The sequence below is a fragment of the Seriola aureovittata genome, chromosome 18 (genome assembly GCF_021018895.1).
Source record: "Seriola aureovittata isolate HTS-2021-v1 ecotype China chromosome 18, ASM2101889v1, whole genome shotgun sequence".
NCBI lineage: Eukaryota > Metazoa > Chordata > Actinopteri > Carangiformes > Carangidae > Seriola > Seriola aureovittata.
The window spans coordinates 6795071-6812529 of NC_079381.1; the positions used below are offsets into that span (position 1 = coordinate 6795071).

The following is a 17459-nucleotide window of genomic DNA, read 5'->3' on the forward strand; positions in this document are numbered from 1 at the left end:
ACCTCCATAACACAAACACACAACCCCTCACATAGCTCAGCATAGTTAGTTGATGACATTAACTATTGAACGAGGGCCAGGTCTGCAAAGGGAAGAGGAGGTTTGGTTACACATACAAACAGGGATATTAAATTGGAGAAGAGTTATGTCACGCAGATTGTCCTGAACAATTTGCTAAAAGCAGAATGTGAGAGGGATATTATGACTTCTGATACTCAATACAGATGGTCAGCGGTCCAAGCAGCAGCTCTTTTTGCCCTCTTTCATTGCTCCCTCTCTCCTCCCTCCTGTTCCCTCTGCTCCAGATCTAAATCTGGCACAGCAGGATCCTGCACCACTCCACCCCAGGAACTCTTTTATTCATGCTCTCAACAAGCCCCGCTGGCTCCCAAATGTTCAGCACTAGCATAACTCCACTGCAAAATTTAACAGTACAGCGGAATAAAGAGACAGCATTTGTTTTAGCAGCAGTGCAACGGCAGCCTTAAGTCTTACTTCAATTGCTGCCTGCCTCTCTCCCTGAAAAAGATCAAATTCATCTTTAAGTGACCTCCAATTGCCTTTTGATAAAAGTGGAGAGCAAGGGGAGACTAATTATTATCACTAGCTACATGCTGTTTTCAGAGGAGATAAACGTTAGGAGGTTTGTCTATAAATGATCCTAAAACAGTATATGTACTGGATGGAACAGATGCTAGCTACCCATTAGCACCATGTGAGTGAAAAAAAAAAAAAATGAAAAAAGCACAACTCTGCTTGACTGGGCTAATGACAAAATGAAATTAGACTGAGGGAAGAAAATGAAGGAGGAATTAAATATATTCAGACAAGTGGATCCCTGACAAAACATACCCACAACCGAGCGGTAAGAGACAGGACAGAGTTGGCAGAGCAGCCGCATGGACTCATATAGCCAGATGTGTTTTCATTAAGTTCTCGCATATGAGACGTCTGACAGCACAAACACTTTTTTGGCTCTAAATTTAGCTTTTTCTCTCGCAGAGGAGCCCCGTCCCTGTCTGCAGGGATCGGTCAAGACAGGAAAAGCATTTTGTTCTTATAATGATGAGACAAACACGATAGTCTGAGAGTGTGAATACATTAGCTACACAGTGGGAAAACATGGAGTAGTACACCTCACTGAAAACAATGCCCTCTCTCAAATATGATATATAAACCAAACATACAAATATTTCCACAATTCCATGTACAGTCTTTTATTTATTCCAAGACTGCAACTATGGATTATTTTCATAATAAGAGCGTGAGACAAATCATTCGCATGACTAACTGAGTAACCAGACATCTTTTTTTTCTTTTTTTTTTGGTGTAATGAGACATAACACAAAAGATGACATAAAAGCTAACAGACATGACATAAAGTAGTTTTGCCTGTTTGCCTGTCTATTAATCCATCAGTTGATCGACAGTAAACCTAATTAGTCGCTGATGTTATTTATTAAGCAAAAACACATAGGACTATAGGAAATTGTGATGGATGTTTTTCACCATTTTATGACTTTCTGCAATAAATGTAATTAAATAAAAAAACTGCAAACAGAAACTCACACACACATATTTGTGAGAGAATATGAAGGATATTTAAGGACACCTTTGCAGTTTAGTACTTAAAGTCCGGGAGACAGATCGTTTAAAAAAAAAAAAAAGAAAAAAAAGGAGAGAATGATTAAGAATGGTAAGGTATCCTGACCTTTAGTCCCTTCATGGGTAAAGCTCCAAACAACCCTGGATAGCATCTTAAGTACCATCCTCAAGCAAATTGTCCTCAACATGTAAAATGAGTGGAGTGCCCCTTTTATCTCTGTATGCCACTTCTGTTAAGAATCTTGAACAAGACTAGCTAGTTTAGCTTATAGCCCTGCAGCTAATGCAGCATCTGGGCTTCTTTGAAAGTAAAATGTGCTCGACTATATGTCTCTTCTTTTCACTCTTCCCTCTTTTCTCCTCTCCAACTTGTGCAGTAAATATGCAGCATCGTAACTGCTACAGTGATTAGCAGTTATGTCCATGCACTAACAAACAAATGCATCACTTTTGGAAAGAACTTGCTCCTCAGTGTTTGAACAGTTGAACTCTGGTTCATGCCACCTCCAGACATTGTCTGATGACCATGCAGTGGTTGGGGGTATAAGTGATGTGCAGGAGGAGGAGTACAGAGCGCTGTTAGATGATTTTGTGGAGTGGTTTGGAAAAATAATACGCTTCTGAATGTGGCCAAGACCAGAGAGATGGTGATCGACTTCAGAAGGAGGAGGACGGCTACACAGGCCCTGTGTATTCTGGAAGAGGATGTTAATGTGGTGGAGAACTACAAGTACCTGGGCGTCCACCTTGACAACAGACTGAACTGGAAAACCAACACTCTGACTGTGTAGAAGAAGGGGATGAGCAGACTCCATTTCCTGAGGGAGCTGAAATCCTCCAACATGTGCAGCAGGATGTTAGAAATCTTCTACCAGTCTGTTGTGCCCAGTGCACTGTACTTCACTGTCGTCTGCTGGTGGAGCAGCATCGAAACGGGTGACACCACCAAACTGAAGTTGTGTTGAAGAGGAGGGCACAGAACAAACTGTTATCCATTATAGATAAACCTGAACACCCTCTCCACCACATACTGGGCAGGCAGCAGAGCACTTTCTCTAACATACTGGTTCAGCTCTGCTGTCATAAGGACCAATACATGGACATCCTTCATGCCCACAGCAATAACTCCTTACAGCTCTTTTCAACTCCACACCTCAGTCTGACCGAGACTCTCAGCTTAAGTGTTTCTGCTTCAAACAAACTCCACTCTGTTTGCACAACTTTGCACATTATACACTGTATATTGAACTATTTTATTTTATTTTGTTATTCACTGTGTTGCAAATACACAGACACAGTATACTATATGCACATGCATGTGACATAGTACACACAAAGATGCCCACAAAGTGTACTATTACTCACTGAGCTGCTGTGGCTCCTGGCATCTCATTTCACCTTTGGAAACTCTAATATTTGATTCTTCTTAAATAGTTTCAAAGTTAGAAAAATGTCAGCAATACCATAGACAGCACATTTTGGCTTGGAGCTACAATATATCATGCTTACACTGAGTGAAATATTACAAACCACAGTGCTTTAACATCACATCAAATAGAAAGTTCTAGATGTCTTCTGCATCATTTTATACACACTACCACTGAATCTAGCATGACATATGTGGTGTCATGGGAACCTGACTTGGGAGCCTGACTAGACTTTTAAAAAAGGCTTATATGGGTTTGAATGTTTGCCTGCATGTGAATGATGGATCCGGTGGTGGGTTTTCCATGGGTTGAAAAGGTTAAAGCCCTCCACTACATGAAAATGTTCAATTCACACGCTGTCACCCACCCCTGGCCTGCTCTTCACACCCTATTTACAAAAATACACACTTAATGCAACACACACACACACACACACACACACACACACACACACACACACACACACACACACACACACACACACAAAGCTTAAGCTTCACAAAAATAAATAAATAAATAAACAAAAAGATTATTCCCAGGTTATTACCCAGCAGAGCTTTACTTGTGGAATTTTATATATAATTTCATTATTAATAAAGAAGGAAAATCTTCTGCAGAATATCAACTCACAGCATAGTTGATATTAAAGTGATAGAACTGCATATGTGCTGCTTAAACTGTGAAAACAAGTATCCTCTGCATTATCTAAATGCATAATAGACACACAGACGTACAAGGACAGTTATTATTGTTAGCTTTTTGTTGGTGAAATACCACCCGGTGCTGAAAAAGCCTTTCTTGCAGGGAAAAAGATGATTTTTAAGTGAGCATCTCAATGACACAAAGGGACCAACAAAGCTGCATCATTTGTTTGGAACCAGCTTTTGGCAGCATGTGGACACACCCACATCTCTGTACCCATACACACATGCACACAAAAAACACACACATGCACACGAAAAACACAGACACACACAACGTGAGGACTTACCTCAGCGAAACGCCTGAATCTAGTCTTTTCCCCTGCAGAGCAGCACTAACACAGTTGTCTCCTAAGCTGAGATCGTCTCTATCAAACTCTCTGTCTGCCTGACAGAAAAGACTCTTCCACTCACAATCTATTTTCAGTAAACCTGCAACTCAATCTCAGAGACATTACTCCCCACGGTGGGGTGGGCAGACCGGGGGGCCTTTCTTTCTCTTCTGCCCATGGCGATGGAGGAAAGTCGGGGGGATTAAAGGGGCTCAGGACTGGTTCTGGAAATAGAATACATATGCCTTCCCCTACAACACATACATGTGACCCTTCATAGGGTGGTATGCCAGCTGTGTGTACAGCCATATCATCTCAGGAAACCCCTTGACAATCCTCTCCTTGCATACTGCCTATGTATATTTTTTTATATGCTTCCCTTCAAACTTTTACAGGCTGAGCGAGAGAAACAAACGAGGGATATTTAACATCAAGGACTAGAAATGTAGGACATAAGATTCCCTGCAGAACAATGTACAACATGAGCGCCTGAAATGCTACAGCTGAATAACACTGTTTCATGTGCTGCAGGTGTTATGTAACATGTTGTGGGGGACATTCGATTGGTACATCCAGTACAGTGGTGGTCTCTGTCTGCTTGTGGGTGTCAGATTCTGCACAGAACTGATATATGTGATTATATGTCCTGTGCTACCCGCTGGCTTCAGCACACTGATGGAATATTCAAACATGTAAAAGTGATGATTTAATAGTTCCCTAAAGGAGTGTTGGTTCTGGAGCTGAGGTTCGTATCTACATGTTTTCAGATACTGTAAGTGGATGTATTCTAAATAAAGGTATACTGTATGTTTTTGTAAAAAATGTGGGGGACTGCATTAAATGTAATGCATTATATGAATATAGATGTTTTGGTAGTTTCGTAAAAACATAGTACAATAAACTACAAATAGTTTTTTACACTACGATAGCCAGAGATTCTAAGCTTTCGATAAAGTTAGTACATTAACATATTCCATAACAAAGATAGAGAAAAGAAATTTGTTTTTAAATGAGTATGTGTAGTTTTGGTTTCATAAACCACGTTTCCTGTAATCAATACATGGTAGTTACAAAGATGACAAAAATGCTCATCACAAGTTCCCAGTGTCCAATGTGACAGTGTAATGGCTATAGAATAACAACACCCTGAGCGTTTAGACTGGTTCCCCATAATCCTCACTCTATGCAATTCTTCCTGCCACCGAGCACAAAATCTTTTTTGTGCTCGGTCTTCTCTTTTGGCCGGTAGCTATCAGTAGCTTTCCCCAGGTAGTGGAAAAAGCGGACATTGATAGAAACCCAGATTTAACCCAACAATCGGCAGTGACATTTCTCATCAAAAGATTTGCCGACACTGTTTCGAGTCGGCTATGCTTGCTGTAGTTGTCTTCCTCAACTTTCATTCATTTTAATAGAAAGAATCATCGTGGCAGCAGAGCAGGTCCTGTAAACTATTAGTATGCTATGACAACACACATGGTGGAGAAATAAAAAGGAAGGAGTTGTCCCTCGAGTGAACACAGGAGAAAAGGAAAGAAGACAGTGGAGGCCTCTGCTTAAGACAGGCTTAGCTCGATTCAGAGAGTCAGAGCACAGACTTTGCTCATAAAGACACTTCAAAAGGAGACATCAAATCCTGCAGCGCACCACTCCTCAATGCACAACCCTCATGTGGAACTTCAGTTGCTTTCCAGTTCAAGGGCACCTTTTCTTAACACACAGAGAAAGTTATCTTCAGAGTATTCTTTCAAAACGCCCTAACAGAGTTCCTTCAGAAATCTACGCAGTGGCACAACATGGCCAGGAAGAGCGTGTTATACTTTACAATCCATTGTCATACAGTAGATCTCATTCTCCAAAACTCTATTGCTCCCTAAACCAGACTTTGCCCTCGAATGATTCAATTTACTTTTGCTTTAAGGCAAGAAACTAATGATGAGGAAGTGTGAGTGAACAGGATACAAATCTCCTGTTGACAGTAGACAACACCCAACCAACTGCCTCCTGAGAGGTGAGGACAGGGATCAGGTCATGATGTAACCTAATGATAACCCTGTGTCACATTTCACCTCTGACACCTCATGACAACTACTTCCTTCTAAAAGCACACTTATCTCAACAGCCCTGCAAACTATGAGAGGAATGAGTAAGAACTCTCCTCTCATCCTTGTGGTGTGTTTGTGTTTGTGTGTGTGTGTGTGTGTGTGTGTGTGTGTGTGTGTGTGTGTGTGACTCTTATCTGGACACGTAACAGCAAAGATGGGTTGCATTGGGTTTCACAGAGGGTGTGTGTGTTAATGGGCCCGCTCTTCTATGGCCTTCAGGGTACATTCACAGTAAGGCACCCTTTGGGATCAATTACGGCAGTGTTACGAGTTTGAAAGACACCTGTTTCAACACATAGTTTGCAAACAAGCACAAATCAACCGACACGTGGGCATGAGCACGCACACAACACGCAGAATAGTTCATCCTGCACTTCAGCTATTTGCGGATGAACTTAGGGGTCATCTGCAATATGTCATGAAACTGTAAATTTAAACTCAGGATAAGGAAACAGGACGGACAGATGAATTATACCAACTACAACATGCTGAGTGACTTGAAATTTCAAATCCCTACATCTCAATGTCATGGAATTTCTGTCCAAAAGACCTAATTTTTATCCTTAATATTTGAAAAGAAAAAACTTTCTGTCTACTTGAAAAGCATTGAGGAAGATTTAACAAGCTAATGTCAATCATAGTGATGCAAATTTATTTGGTCTCCATTGTAAAATAATCTCATTGTTACCATATATTCTTAGTGGAGTGTACCAGCTGGGCTGTGACTGTGATTTGAATTTACACCAAGTCACCAACCCTGACTGATCAGGGTTGTAGCTGCACCTGGTCTTATGATGTCTGTAAATACACAGGAAGCAATAATTGTTGCTAAGCAACGCACTTCACTCTAACTTTTACCTTCAAAACAAGCTGAAAAAAGCTGGAAAATGTGAGCGCCACCAGCACCTGCAGGCATGACGTCCAGTAGGTTTGTCACAGATGACTTTCTTGTCTTAATGCTTCTTGGTAGTCTGACTTTCCAACTTACAGCTCCTCCATACTAAATGTAAAAGTTAAACCCAGGCACAACACATTAAGCGCAAACTGGTCATAACTTTAAGTTGATAGTAACATTCAGTTCAAAGTTGGACGTAACATTACACCAAGGTGTAGGCCCAGCTGGTGCACGCCACTCCAAATGTTTTAGGAAGTAGTCATTCTGACGACTACATTCCCTCACCTGATTAGCATTTGAAATGATATTTACAGCCAATTCACAACCGCAAAAACATGATTTTTACAACATAGAATCAGTCAAGATCAAACGCTCGGGTACTTTCAAAATAAGAGGAACATTAAATTATGATTTTTTTGCAGAGGAATAAAGAATACTTCACTGATGACTTCATTGATAGTTAACCACTCTTACAACATTTTTTACGGATCAATACTAATATGTTGTGTGCACTTAAGGGTTGCCAGGTTGGAGCGCATATTTATAATTGCAGCCTTGAGGACTTATGACAGCATTTGCACTATTCAATGTTGTTAGACCATTAGTAAACTGTATTTTGTTCTTGATATTGTGCAGCTGTCCTTCTGGATTGAATCAAGAGAATATAACAAAACATTTTAATTTATTCTAATGGCTTATTAATGAACTGTAATTGAATACATGTATTATTTATTAATCATTAATAAAGCTTTTAGTGACAACATATAAACCCTTTCTTAGTATGTCTTATCGAAAAATAGCTCCTTGATTATTGCCACTCAGCTCTAACAAAACGCACTCTCTGCTCTCTCCCAGTAGCTTAGAATTTAGGAGAGGCAGACATTATTCTAGACAGCTCAGGGGTTCCCAACACTCACCCCATGCTGTGCCGCAACAGATAAAATGAATCATCTCAAGCACTGCTGGCACCCGTGTGTGTGTTTTGACAGAAACTTTTGTTAAAGTGAAAAAACGGATATTAGACGATCAGTGGCATGAAAGGCAGTGAGCCTTACAGCAGTGGAGTGGTAATGCGCAGAGCGACTCTCAGCTGTTGTCTCACCTCAGAATGGCAGTATCTGTGTGTGTGTTTTTGTAAGTGTTTTTGGCATCCGTGGGAGTGTGTGTGCACATAGGGGTGGATCCGGTATGCATACATGTATTTTAAATTTTTTGTGCCAGTTATGTGTGTGTGTGTGTGTGTGTGTGTGTGTGTGTGTGTGTGTTAGTGTCTGCATGTATGTGTTTCTGGATTTCTGAATGCAAGAGAATGTGTTTCTGTTTTGTCTGGGTGAATGTTCAGAACTGTGTCCTTTTGGCATTATGTGTGTGTTTGTGTGTGCATGTGTGTGCGTATGAGTGTAAGGGCTGTCTTTACAGGAAACAGTGCTGCTGTGGCCACTGACATAGCAGCTCTTACAGTGGAGTAAAACATGTAGTAACCATGGTAAAATGTATGCATGTCATAATCAGGGACTTTCCCTGATATAGTGGAAAGTGAAAGGGTGTTTTTGTGTGTGTCCTCCTCTGTATATTTTGACTGTTCGCATTTCAAAAAGTAAGTGAAACGTAATGACCACACAATATCTATCTCTACCATAATGTTATTATACAGAGATGGCTCTTTTTTGTCCTGTTTCTATATTATTGTCATTATTCATAAGATGAATCAAGTTCTTTGTGGCATCAGAAAATATAAATATAAACGTAACAATCAGTAAAATGCTGCATGACTTCCTATCAGTCACCAGAATTCGACTCCCCTATGTGGGTCCATGAATCAATGCTGATGCAGGACTACAGTCGCCAAAACCAATGTTCATGTTTACAGCTTGTGGTGTTTGTAAAAAGCCAGTGTGAACACAAACTGGAACAAAGCTGAACATGGGATACATTGCTAAACAGCAGCAATGTATCATTTTTCTACTTGGTTTGGACCAAATGAACCAAACTAAAAGTGTGAAAGCACCATTAGAGTCATAAGAAAAAGAAATACATGTAAAACATACAATACACATAGATGGGTACATTGTATGATGATCACCAAACAATTTGGCTCCAACTACAGTTGGTACACTTAACTGCATGTTATAATTTAGGCAGCACTGCTTACTATACTTTAAGCAATTAACTTCCAATTTCCATCCTTATCAAGGGATAACTCACAATAAGTCAATGTGGTGCACGTCTCAATGTGGATTCCTTATTAGAAACAATATTAGAAACGTATGCATTCCCACTGCTTTTGCCAACTTTACAATAAATATTGCCACTAAAGTAAGTTAACAAAGCTGTGATAATGGCTGGTTGGTACAAATTCATATATATGTTCATAATAAATCCATAAACAGTCATGTAGCCTTGACACTGTAGCTGTGTGGTTATGTTAAATAATGCACACCCTCCATGCAATCAAACTCAAGGATTGAGACAACAATTTATGAGGGAAAACCAGGTCCATAAATTCAAAACATCATTAATAGTCTGTGACATTGTATAAAAAGCCTATATATGGGTGTGATCACACCTAATTATGTCAGCAATCTGTTAGTAACTGATAAATCGGCGAGTGATTACTCTGTCCATTAGTCTTCTAGCAATTAACTGACCGTCCACTTCCATTGTCAAATAAGCGATTAGTATTTCCATTTTCCAACGCTAAATCAACCCGTCAGTATCCCACTAGTGTTTCCATCGTCCACTGGTTTGTCCCTCAGCAAGTCACTGAAAAGACTTTCATTGTCTTACATCACTTGGAGATGGATCAAGAAGTATTTTCAGTGTCGAAACGAGAGCCAATCCAGAGATTAATTCTCGAGTACGTCCATTATCATCAACTCATTCATCATGGTTTTCGCAACGTTCTCTGTTATGCTACATGAAAATTAAATGGTATTTTTTTTTTCATCAAATTGCACATAATCCAGCAGTAATTCAAACAGTATTTCAGTGTCAAGCCACAAGTAGTCAGATTGATTGCATCCTGCAAGTGATTCAGTATTTCCATTGTCCACCATCCAGCAGATAATGGACTGATAAATCCACTGGCAAGTCACCCAGCGTTTAACGGGCTAATGTTTTACTTAGGTATTAGCATGTCACACAGCCACTGGTTAACTGCTATTTTTCCTGGCCGCTAATGTTTCCATTGGTGTTATCCGCTGAGTAATTGATTAGCTCTTCAAACAAGACGTGGGGGCTGATCTACACCTACTCTGGCAGAATGTAGTCCGATGCTGAACACCCGCTGTTTAATAGATCATTCTAATCTGGAACTAACTTTTATGGTCTTTGTATGGAAAAGGTCAGTCTGGTGTTATTAGTCTAGAGCATTTGGTGCAGACATCTTTTAATAACGGCACAAATTTTTGTCATCGTTACAACAGATGAAAATCTTCACATCACAGCATTTTTCTTTGTGTGTGTAAACAGCTAAGGCTGCATAACAGCATAACCTGACAGCTGTCAATAATTGCACGTTAAATAAAAGATAACATGGCAAACCCTGAACGGTCTGGTACCTCAACAAACGCTGTTTGACCGGTGTTTGCCTCCTTTATCCTGTCTTTACAGAGCTTATTTTTTTCTTGGTGGTTTTTGCTTTCACTGTGTTGAGAGAGAAATGTGTCCATAACAACTTTCTGTACAAATTGTACAGGTGTGTTCACAGTGAGAAAAAGGTAGAATTAGTCAAAGAGAAAGTGTCATTACACTTCACAGACATGCCACAGTGTACATGTCTGTCCACAGACAGTGTTGAGTTGCTGTAAGATCACACCACCAGATGCAATTAAAGCCCTAAAGGGATTATTTGAAGCTTTAAAATAAATATGTGGCCCGAGGCATTCGAACCGCAACGTCTAGAGTCTGCATTTGGAGGCTGATCTCTGAAACTTAAACCTAATGTTACTGTTTCTATCCCTTATAGCTGCCACCTCCTAAATGGCTTGTCTCCTGTGTGGCCCCACACAAGCTAGAACACCCACAGGCCCAAACTTTATCATGCTCCACACAGCCAAATGGTGGCCTTGACAAATAAGGGTGAAGAAAAAAAATTGGTGCATTTATTATTTATTTATCATTATTTCTATCAATACAACAAACCTCTGCCACTCTTGAGTTTCTCTTTTTTTTTTTTTTTTTAAGAAAACTGCTTTTTCCTCACTGATTGTACTGTACTTTCTGTGCTGTCATGATTATTTTAACTAAACAACACTTCCTGCATAAGTTTCAAAATAAAAGCCTTAGGGGGAAGGGGATTTTCCCCCTCCACAGCAGGAGCAGTTTTAATATGAAACAGATGTGGGAAATGTGCATTAACAGCACACAGCAGCAACAGCAAATCGACATGGCAATTTGGAAACTTCTTACTAAAATATTATAAAGTTTATTGTATTTATGTAACGGGATTTAATTTGAAATAAAGGCCTGTCTGTAAGAATAGGGAGATTGTCTCTACAAGAAACTAAGAACTAAAGAACTGTGTACTAAACTCTCAGTGAAGCACAACTTAATTAATTCTACACATTAGTTACACTTCCTTGAACTACCAGTGGTGGCGGAAAAAGTGGTCTCTAAAACTGCTTGTAATTGCTACCTGGAGACAGCTTTGGCAAAAAAAATTCTTTTCCCCCATCCATTTGAGGGTTGATTGACGTTAGAGAGCCTTAACTGTTCCCCTGGGACCCTGCACACAGCCCCTTTGTGCAGCCATTAGAGCCATGCAACCATGATGTCATGCAAAGTGACTACAGCAAGGTCCATCAAAGACCAGAGCAGTGGAATGGACCTTTATTACTCCCACACAGGAAAAGGGGCTGAGGTCTACTACTGTCCCTGTCTCTCTCTCTCTCTCCATTTCTTTCTCTTATGTGTGTGTGCGCGTGCGTAGTGTTTCGGTCTCCTAGCGACCCTAACCTAAACACAACATACCCAAAAGCGGCACATGACATCATCACCGCTGCTCATTTATAACTAATTAGGAGCGTGTTCCATTTCTTGTAAAACATTTACACCTTTTTCATATTAGTGTTTCTTCTGAGTCTGACTCCAAAAACACTCCAGCTTTATATGTATTTTTAAGCCATGTTGAGAGACACTGGAGGCCTGTTGTAGGTTTAGGAATCTCAAGAAGGTTTCTGAGGGAGCCAGAGGGGTGCAGACTGAGCCGCAAAATGGAAAATGAGAATCGGCAGTGGCCCGATGATAAAGATCCCCCTTTGCAGCAAGAAAAAACAACAGCCAGACAACTCTGGCTATTGTCATTGGAAGTGTAAAATGTGTTCCAACCCCTGCGTATAATCCCTTCCAGCTGCTTGAAGAGTTGCGGCGTCTGTGATCGAGGGATGGTCTCTATTGTCAGTGAGTTCAAGCCCACAGACATGACCAGTGTTGGGTCTGATCATGGCTGTGGCCTGGCATCACCCCCGGATCAGATACCCGGGGCGATGTCTCGCCATCTCTCCCGTCATATAACTCATATAACAATCCCTATAATTGCAAAACCAGTGAATGAAAGTATGCATTTCGCATTGTGGGTAAATGATTCCTGTCAAAATATGTTTGCTCACAGTACATGTGCTCCCACTTAGAACAATGCAGATGCTTTTCTGCTAGTCAACAATATACACAAGAGATAACTGGGATGCACAGTTTAGATGCGACAAACTTAAAAAAATTTCCCAGTGGGGAAAAAAAAAAAAAAGGATAAAAGAAAAAGCACAGCCACAGTATGTCAGTGTGTCTGGATGTTTGGGACAGAACTGAAGGGGAAGCACTGTTGTTTGAGATGTAAGAATTGGCTGATGATAAAGGACTGTCTCTCTCTTTACATGTGGTTTGGCTTTTGGAGGACAAAAGATTCCAGTGAGAATGGGACTGTTGTTCATCCCGTCCCCGGCTTTCATCAAGTTGTCATTTACATCTTTGATGTAGAGGAATGTTAAGACTCATTCTTTTTGGTTTTTACAATTTTTTATTTAAAATTGCAGTTTTCATTGTCTTTTTTCATATAAGAACACATTTTCATCTAGACTTTATATTTCCAAGCATCTAAATGTTGTGTTTCCTGCTGCAGGAAGACAATAAGATTGTAGTTTATGGTAAACAAGTTTGAAAGACAATAACATGTATGAAAGGAAATGGAAAAGAAAAACGAGACACAACTATCTTTCTTTTATGACACTATACGGTCGAATAATACAATTTAGTATATGCAAAATCTGTGTGGTCACGGGTATGCGAGTTTACAGTGAGTGTGTGTGAGTCGATGCCTATGAGTGTGTGTGTGTGTGTGTGTTTGTGTGTGTGGTGGGGGGGGTTAGCATAGGTGGGGGTCTTGTAATGGGCTCTGGGCGGTTAAGTAGGGGAAGAGGCTGAGCTGTGACCTCGTTCCAGTCAACTGCTCATGAAAACAGCAAGTCAGCCGAGTGTTAAGAGCAAGTGGCATACGCCGTCTGACTCAAATCACGTTTCATCAAAAGTGCCGCGCCTCACGACCACAGGGCCCTGCCACCATCTTTAACCTCTCAGCCACACTACTCTCACATCAAACTGCCATTCTCCACCCTGACTGAGAAACAGTAAGCAGCCTCCATGGTCTCAGTTATGCAAAAGTTCATGGTTAACAGCTGAAATCCTCAAACGTTAAGACCTGTCACATTTAGGGCTGGACACCATTTCTGTGTCTTACTTTGAATAATTTACAATGGATTTTCAACAAGATTGTTTTTCTTTGATAAAATGGCAAAACTAATACCAAGTATTTAACATTTACAAGCAGCATATAAACATTTATTAAATGGTTTTATAACATATTATGATGTAGTTGGACACACATACGGTGAAGAGGAAAAGGTATTGTTGTATCGGACGTAATTGGTGGCTAGGATAAATAAAAACTTGTCCTTATAGCTACATTATAGTGTGTTATAAACCATTTGATAAATGTGTGTATACTGCTTACTGCTACTTATAAATCCTAAATAGGGAGACTTGAATGTTGCTTTAACAAACAGTTAGAAACTCACTAAAACTCCTGTCATAGATTCAATCAAAAAAGACAGACTGAGCAACATTTGTTACCTAAACATCCAACCTGCATACAAAGTGTGCCGCTTCAGGACAGAAACAGTAGAAGAGATGAAAGTGTTGGAATTAAAAAGTGTAGAAGAATCTGAAAGAGAGGGGGAAGTGGGCTTTCTAGCAATGAAAGATTCTGGCCGCTTTCTGAAAGTGCCCCTAATCCACTCCTAACTCCATTACATGTGGGACACTTTCGTTCAGAAGGCGGCGATAAGCCCAACAATAGTGAGGAGAGCCCATTCCAAATAGCATCCCATTGCCAATGCACTTTAACACAATTATTAACAAACACAAAAAAGGGCAGCCACTGCATTTTGGGGGGAAACAATTTCAATTTTAGATATGGCTCCAGACGGAAACTGGGACACTGCAGGCTTTGATGTCTTAATTGTGTGTGTGTGTTTTCTTCTTCTTTTTTTCCTTTTTTTTTTTTAATACCAAAGAAACCAAGGCTTATTGATTGAACAAAACCGACACAGACAGAGAGGGAGAGGAAATGGAGACGATGTGAAAGAGACAACGAATTAAACAACAAGAGAGGGGTAAATAAAGAGTAAATAGGACAGTAAAAGAGACAGGAAGAATGAAGGGACGGAGAAGAAAGCAAGATATAGCGGGAGAGAGTGATAAACACGCCTCAGATATAGAAGAAAGAGTGACAGAGCTGAAGTACTGTGGAATCCCAGTTGAATAGGCCTTGATTAACTGTGGCATGAGGTCAAAGCAGGGCCTCAGTCTGCTGGGGCCTGGCTTAGGAGAAATTGTGTGTGTGAGTGTGCGTGTCCTTCTCTGTGTGTGTGTGTCTGAGTGTCTGAGTGTGCAAGTGCAAGCAACTATAATTTGCACTTCTGAGACATGTGAATACAGTTTGCAAGACATGATACACAGCAGTCTGTCTGGTTAGTTTATAGTGTGTTGAAAGTAAATACACAGAACAACCTCATGATACTAGGGTGGAGGCTGCTGAACATGAAGGTTTTGGTTTCTGAATGTGACGATTCTTTTTAATAATTCAACTGATTTTTTTATTTATTCATTTGTTGCTTATTCATTCAACAGCGTTAAATGAGAAGATCAAAACTTCTCTCTTCTCTTCTCTGTTTCGTAGCTGAGTCCAGTGACACCCTGGAGTCTTGTCATCGCTGTGAGGTTGCCGGGCAACCAATGGACATAATTAGTGAGCATTAGAGGTACTGGAAGGTGTTTTTTAACCTTTGGATGAAGGTATGCTAGCTTTCCCCTGCTGCTTCCAGTCTTTTATGCTAAGCTAAGATAACTGTCTTTTGGCTATATCCTCATAATGGACAAACCTGAAGGTGGTTATTGTTATTCATCCAACGCTCGGCAAGAAAACAAAGACAGTTTTTTCCAAAGAGAAAATCTTCTTTTTTCTTACAGGAAAAAAAACACGTAAGCACTAGGGCTGAACAATTAATCGAAATATCTCACAACATACCATAAATGAAGCACTGTGGTGCCTCAAAGATGCCTCAGCCTACAAGTCTGATTCTACAGATGTAAGGGAACATGCTTGTTTGGTACAAGAACAAAAATCAGATCATGACTTTTCCTATTTTTTTTTCTGTTAAAATGAAATTCAAAACTGACGATTCAAACTGAAACCGTGACTCATCGCAATCGAGACAACTGTCAAAAGAATCAAAAAATGATTTTTTTTTTTTTTCCATATCGTCCTACCCTAGTAAGCATTATTACATGAGGAATGCATAAAAAGACTTCTAGCTGAAGCTACTTTGCAGCCCCCAACCCTGGTTAGCCTTGATTTGACTGGCTGCAATTTCCCTGCCACGTGGAACAAAACTCCTTTATTGCACACAGTATACTTCACCATATTGCACAAGTAAACCAAGGTATGCACAAACAAAAGCAGCTAACTTCAAACTAACAACTTCTGTACAAAATAACCCAGATGCCTTCTTTCAGTAACGAGTGAATGAATGACATGTGATAACATCTCTAAAACATGTATCTTGGAATAGCAGCTGAAAACTTGACTTTGTTTCTCATAGTTGTCATATCAAAATCAATGTTGTAGTCCATGTTCTGTGGAGTAAGTAACCTTGGGGACACAATATTTTCATATACTGTCATTATTTACAATGGTGTACGTGTGTGTGTGTGCACCTACATGTTTTTCAATCTGTCACAGGCCTTACCTGGGGGCTGACGCTGGGGCCGTAGCCCATGCCTGGCGAGTTCATGGAGTGAGGGCCCATGGGTGAGCTGATGACGGAGAAAGGTGAGGCCATGCCGTTCATGGGTGAACTCAGCGTGCTGATGGGAGAGTGAAGAGAGCCAGAGGGCCCCATGGACGTCGGGCTGAGAAGAGACGGGTGCATTCCCCGGTGGGATGTGGGTGAGCCCAGGGGCGAGGAGGTCATCTGGCCTGAAGAGTCTTTTCAGAAGAAGAAGAGAAAAAAAGAAAGGAAGTTAGAACGAACGTATTTTATCTTGAAGATGTCAGTGCAGACAGAGTGGCACATTTTTCACTGGTATCACTGTTATCATGCTGACCAAAATTTTATTGAGATGTTGTCATGAGAAATTATGTGGTTTTTGGTGTTACAGTTGATACAGTTGCACATGGCTAAGAATGAATAAATAAAACAACAGAACAAATGTCTGTGATTTGCAAAAGAGGCTGACAAAACACTATGAGCCAGACTTTAAAAACTTTGTTCTTCATGCAACTTTTATAATACAATTTTAACACTCTAATTTGAGTTTTTCCTGACCGGAATCGTTGGCACCAAGAATTTGCAACATCTGGTGAAGTGTAAAAGCAGTTGTTGAATCTGAGCGCAGTCCAGGAAAATGGACACAATTAACTCTGACGATAGCTCTTATGAAAAAGAGAAAAAAAATCTAACATGAGAGTGAATGGAGGCTTAGTATCTGTACAGAGTGGAGTAGGTCTGTCCCTCAAACTGAAGAGTTGACCTCTTCTCAAGTGCTTCCCTCAGGGATCTATGAGGACAGGATGTATATCTATAATGCATGTGGCTGATGAGTGGGGTAGTGGGCCCAGGAGCAATTGTGTTTTCTAGGAGTGACGTTATACAGCTCAAAAGCAAATCCGTTTTTTGTAGGAAACATAAATGGCTGGGTTTTGGTCAGAGGCAACATATTTCTTGAATGAATAAAGTGACACATGTATGAACAGCAGCGGAGTTGCTTGGAGGTGGTTGGGGTGGAAGGCAGGGTACAAAGCGCACAACTGTCACACCAGAGACCAAGGTTCACTCCCAGAG

At 40.4% G+C, this 17459-nt stretch overlaps 1 protein-coding gene across 3 annotated transcripts in view; it reads right to left on the minus strand.

The window, feature by feature from the left end:
* The window catches only part of rxraa (retinoid X receptor, alpha a), a 108311-nt gene that overhangs the window by 28064 nt on the left and 62788 nt on the right, over positions 1–17459 (minus strand). For all 3 annotated transcript variants that reach the window (XM_056402938.1, XM_056402939.1, XM_056402940.1), the window contains exon 3: positions 16365–16603. In XM_056402938.1, coding sequence (XP_056258913.1) covers positions 16365–16603 — 239 coding nt within the window. The remainder of the gene's footprint in view (positions 1–16364; positions 16604–17459) is intronic.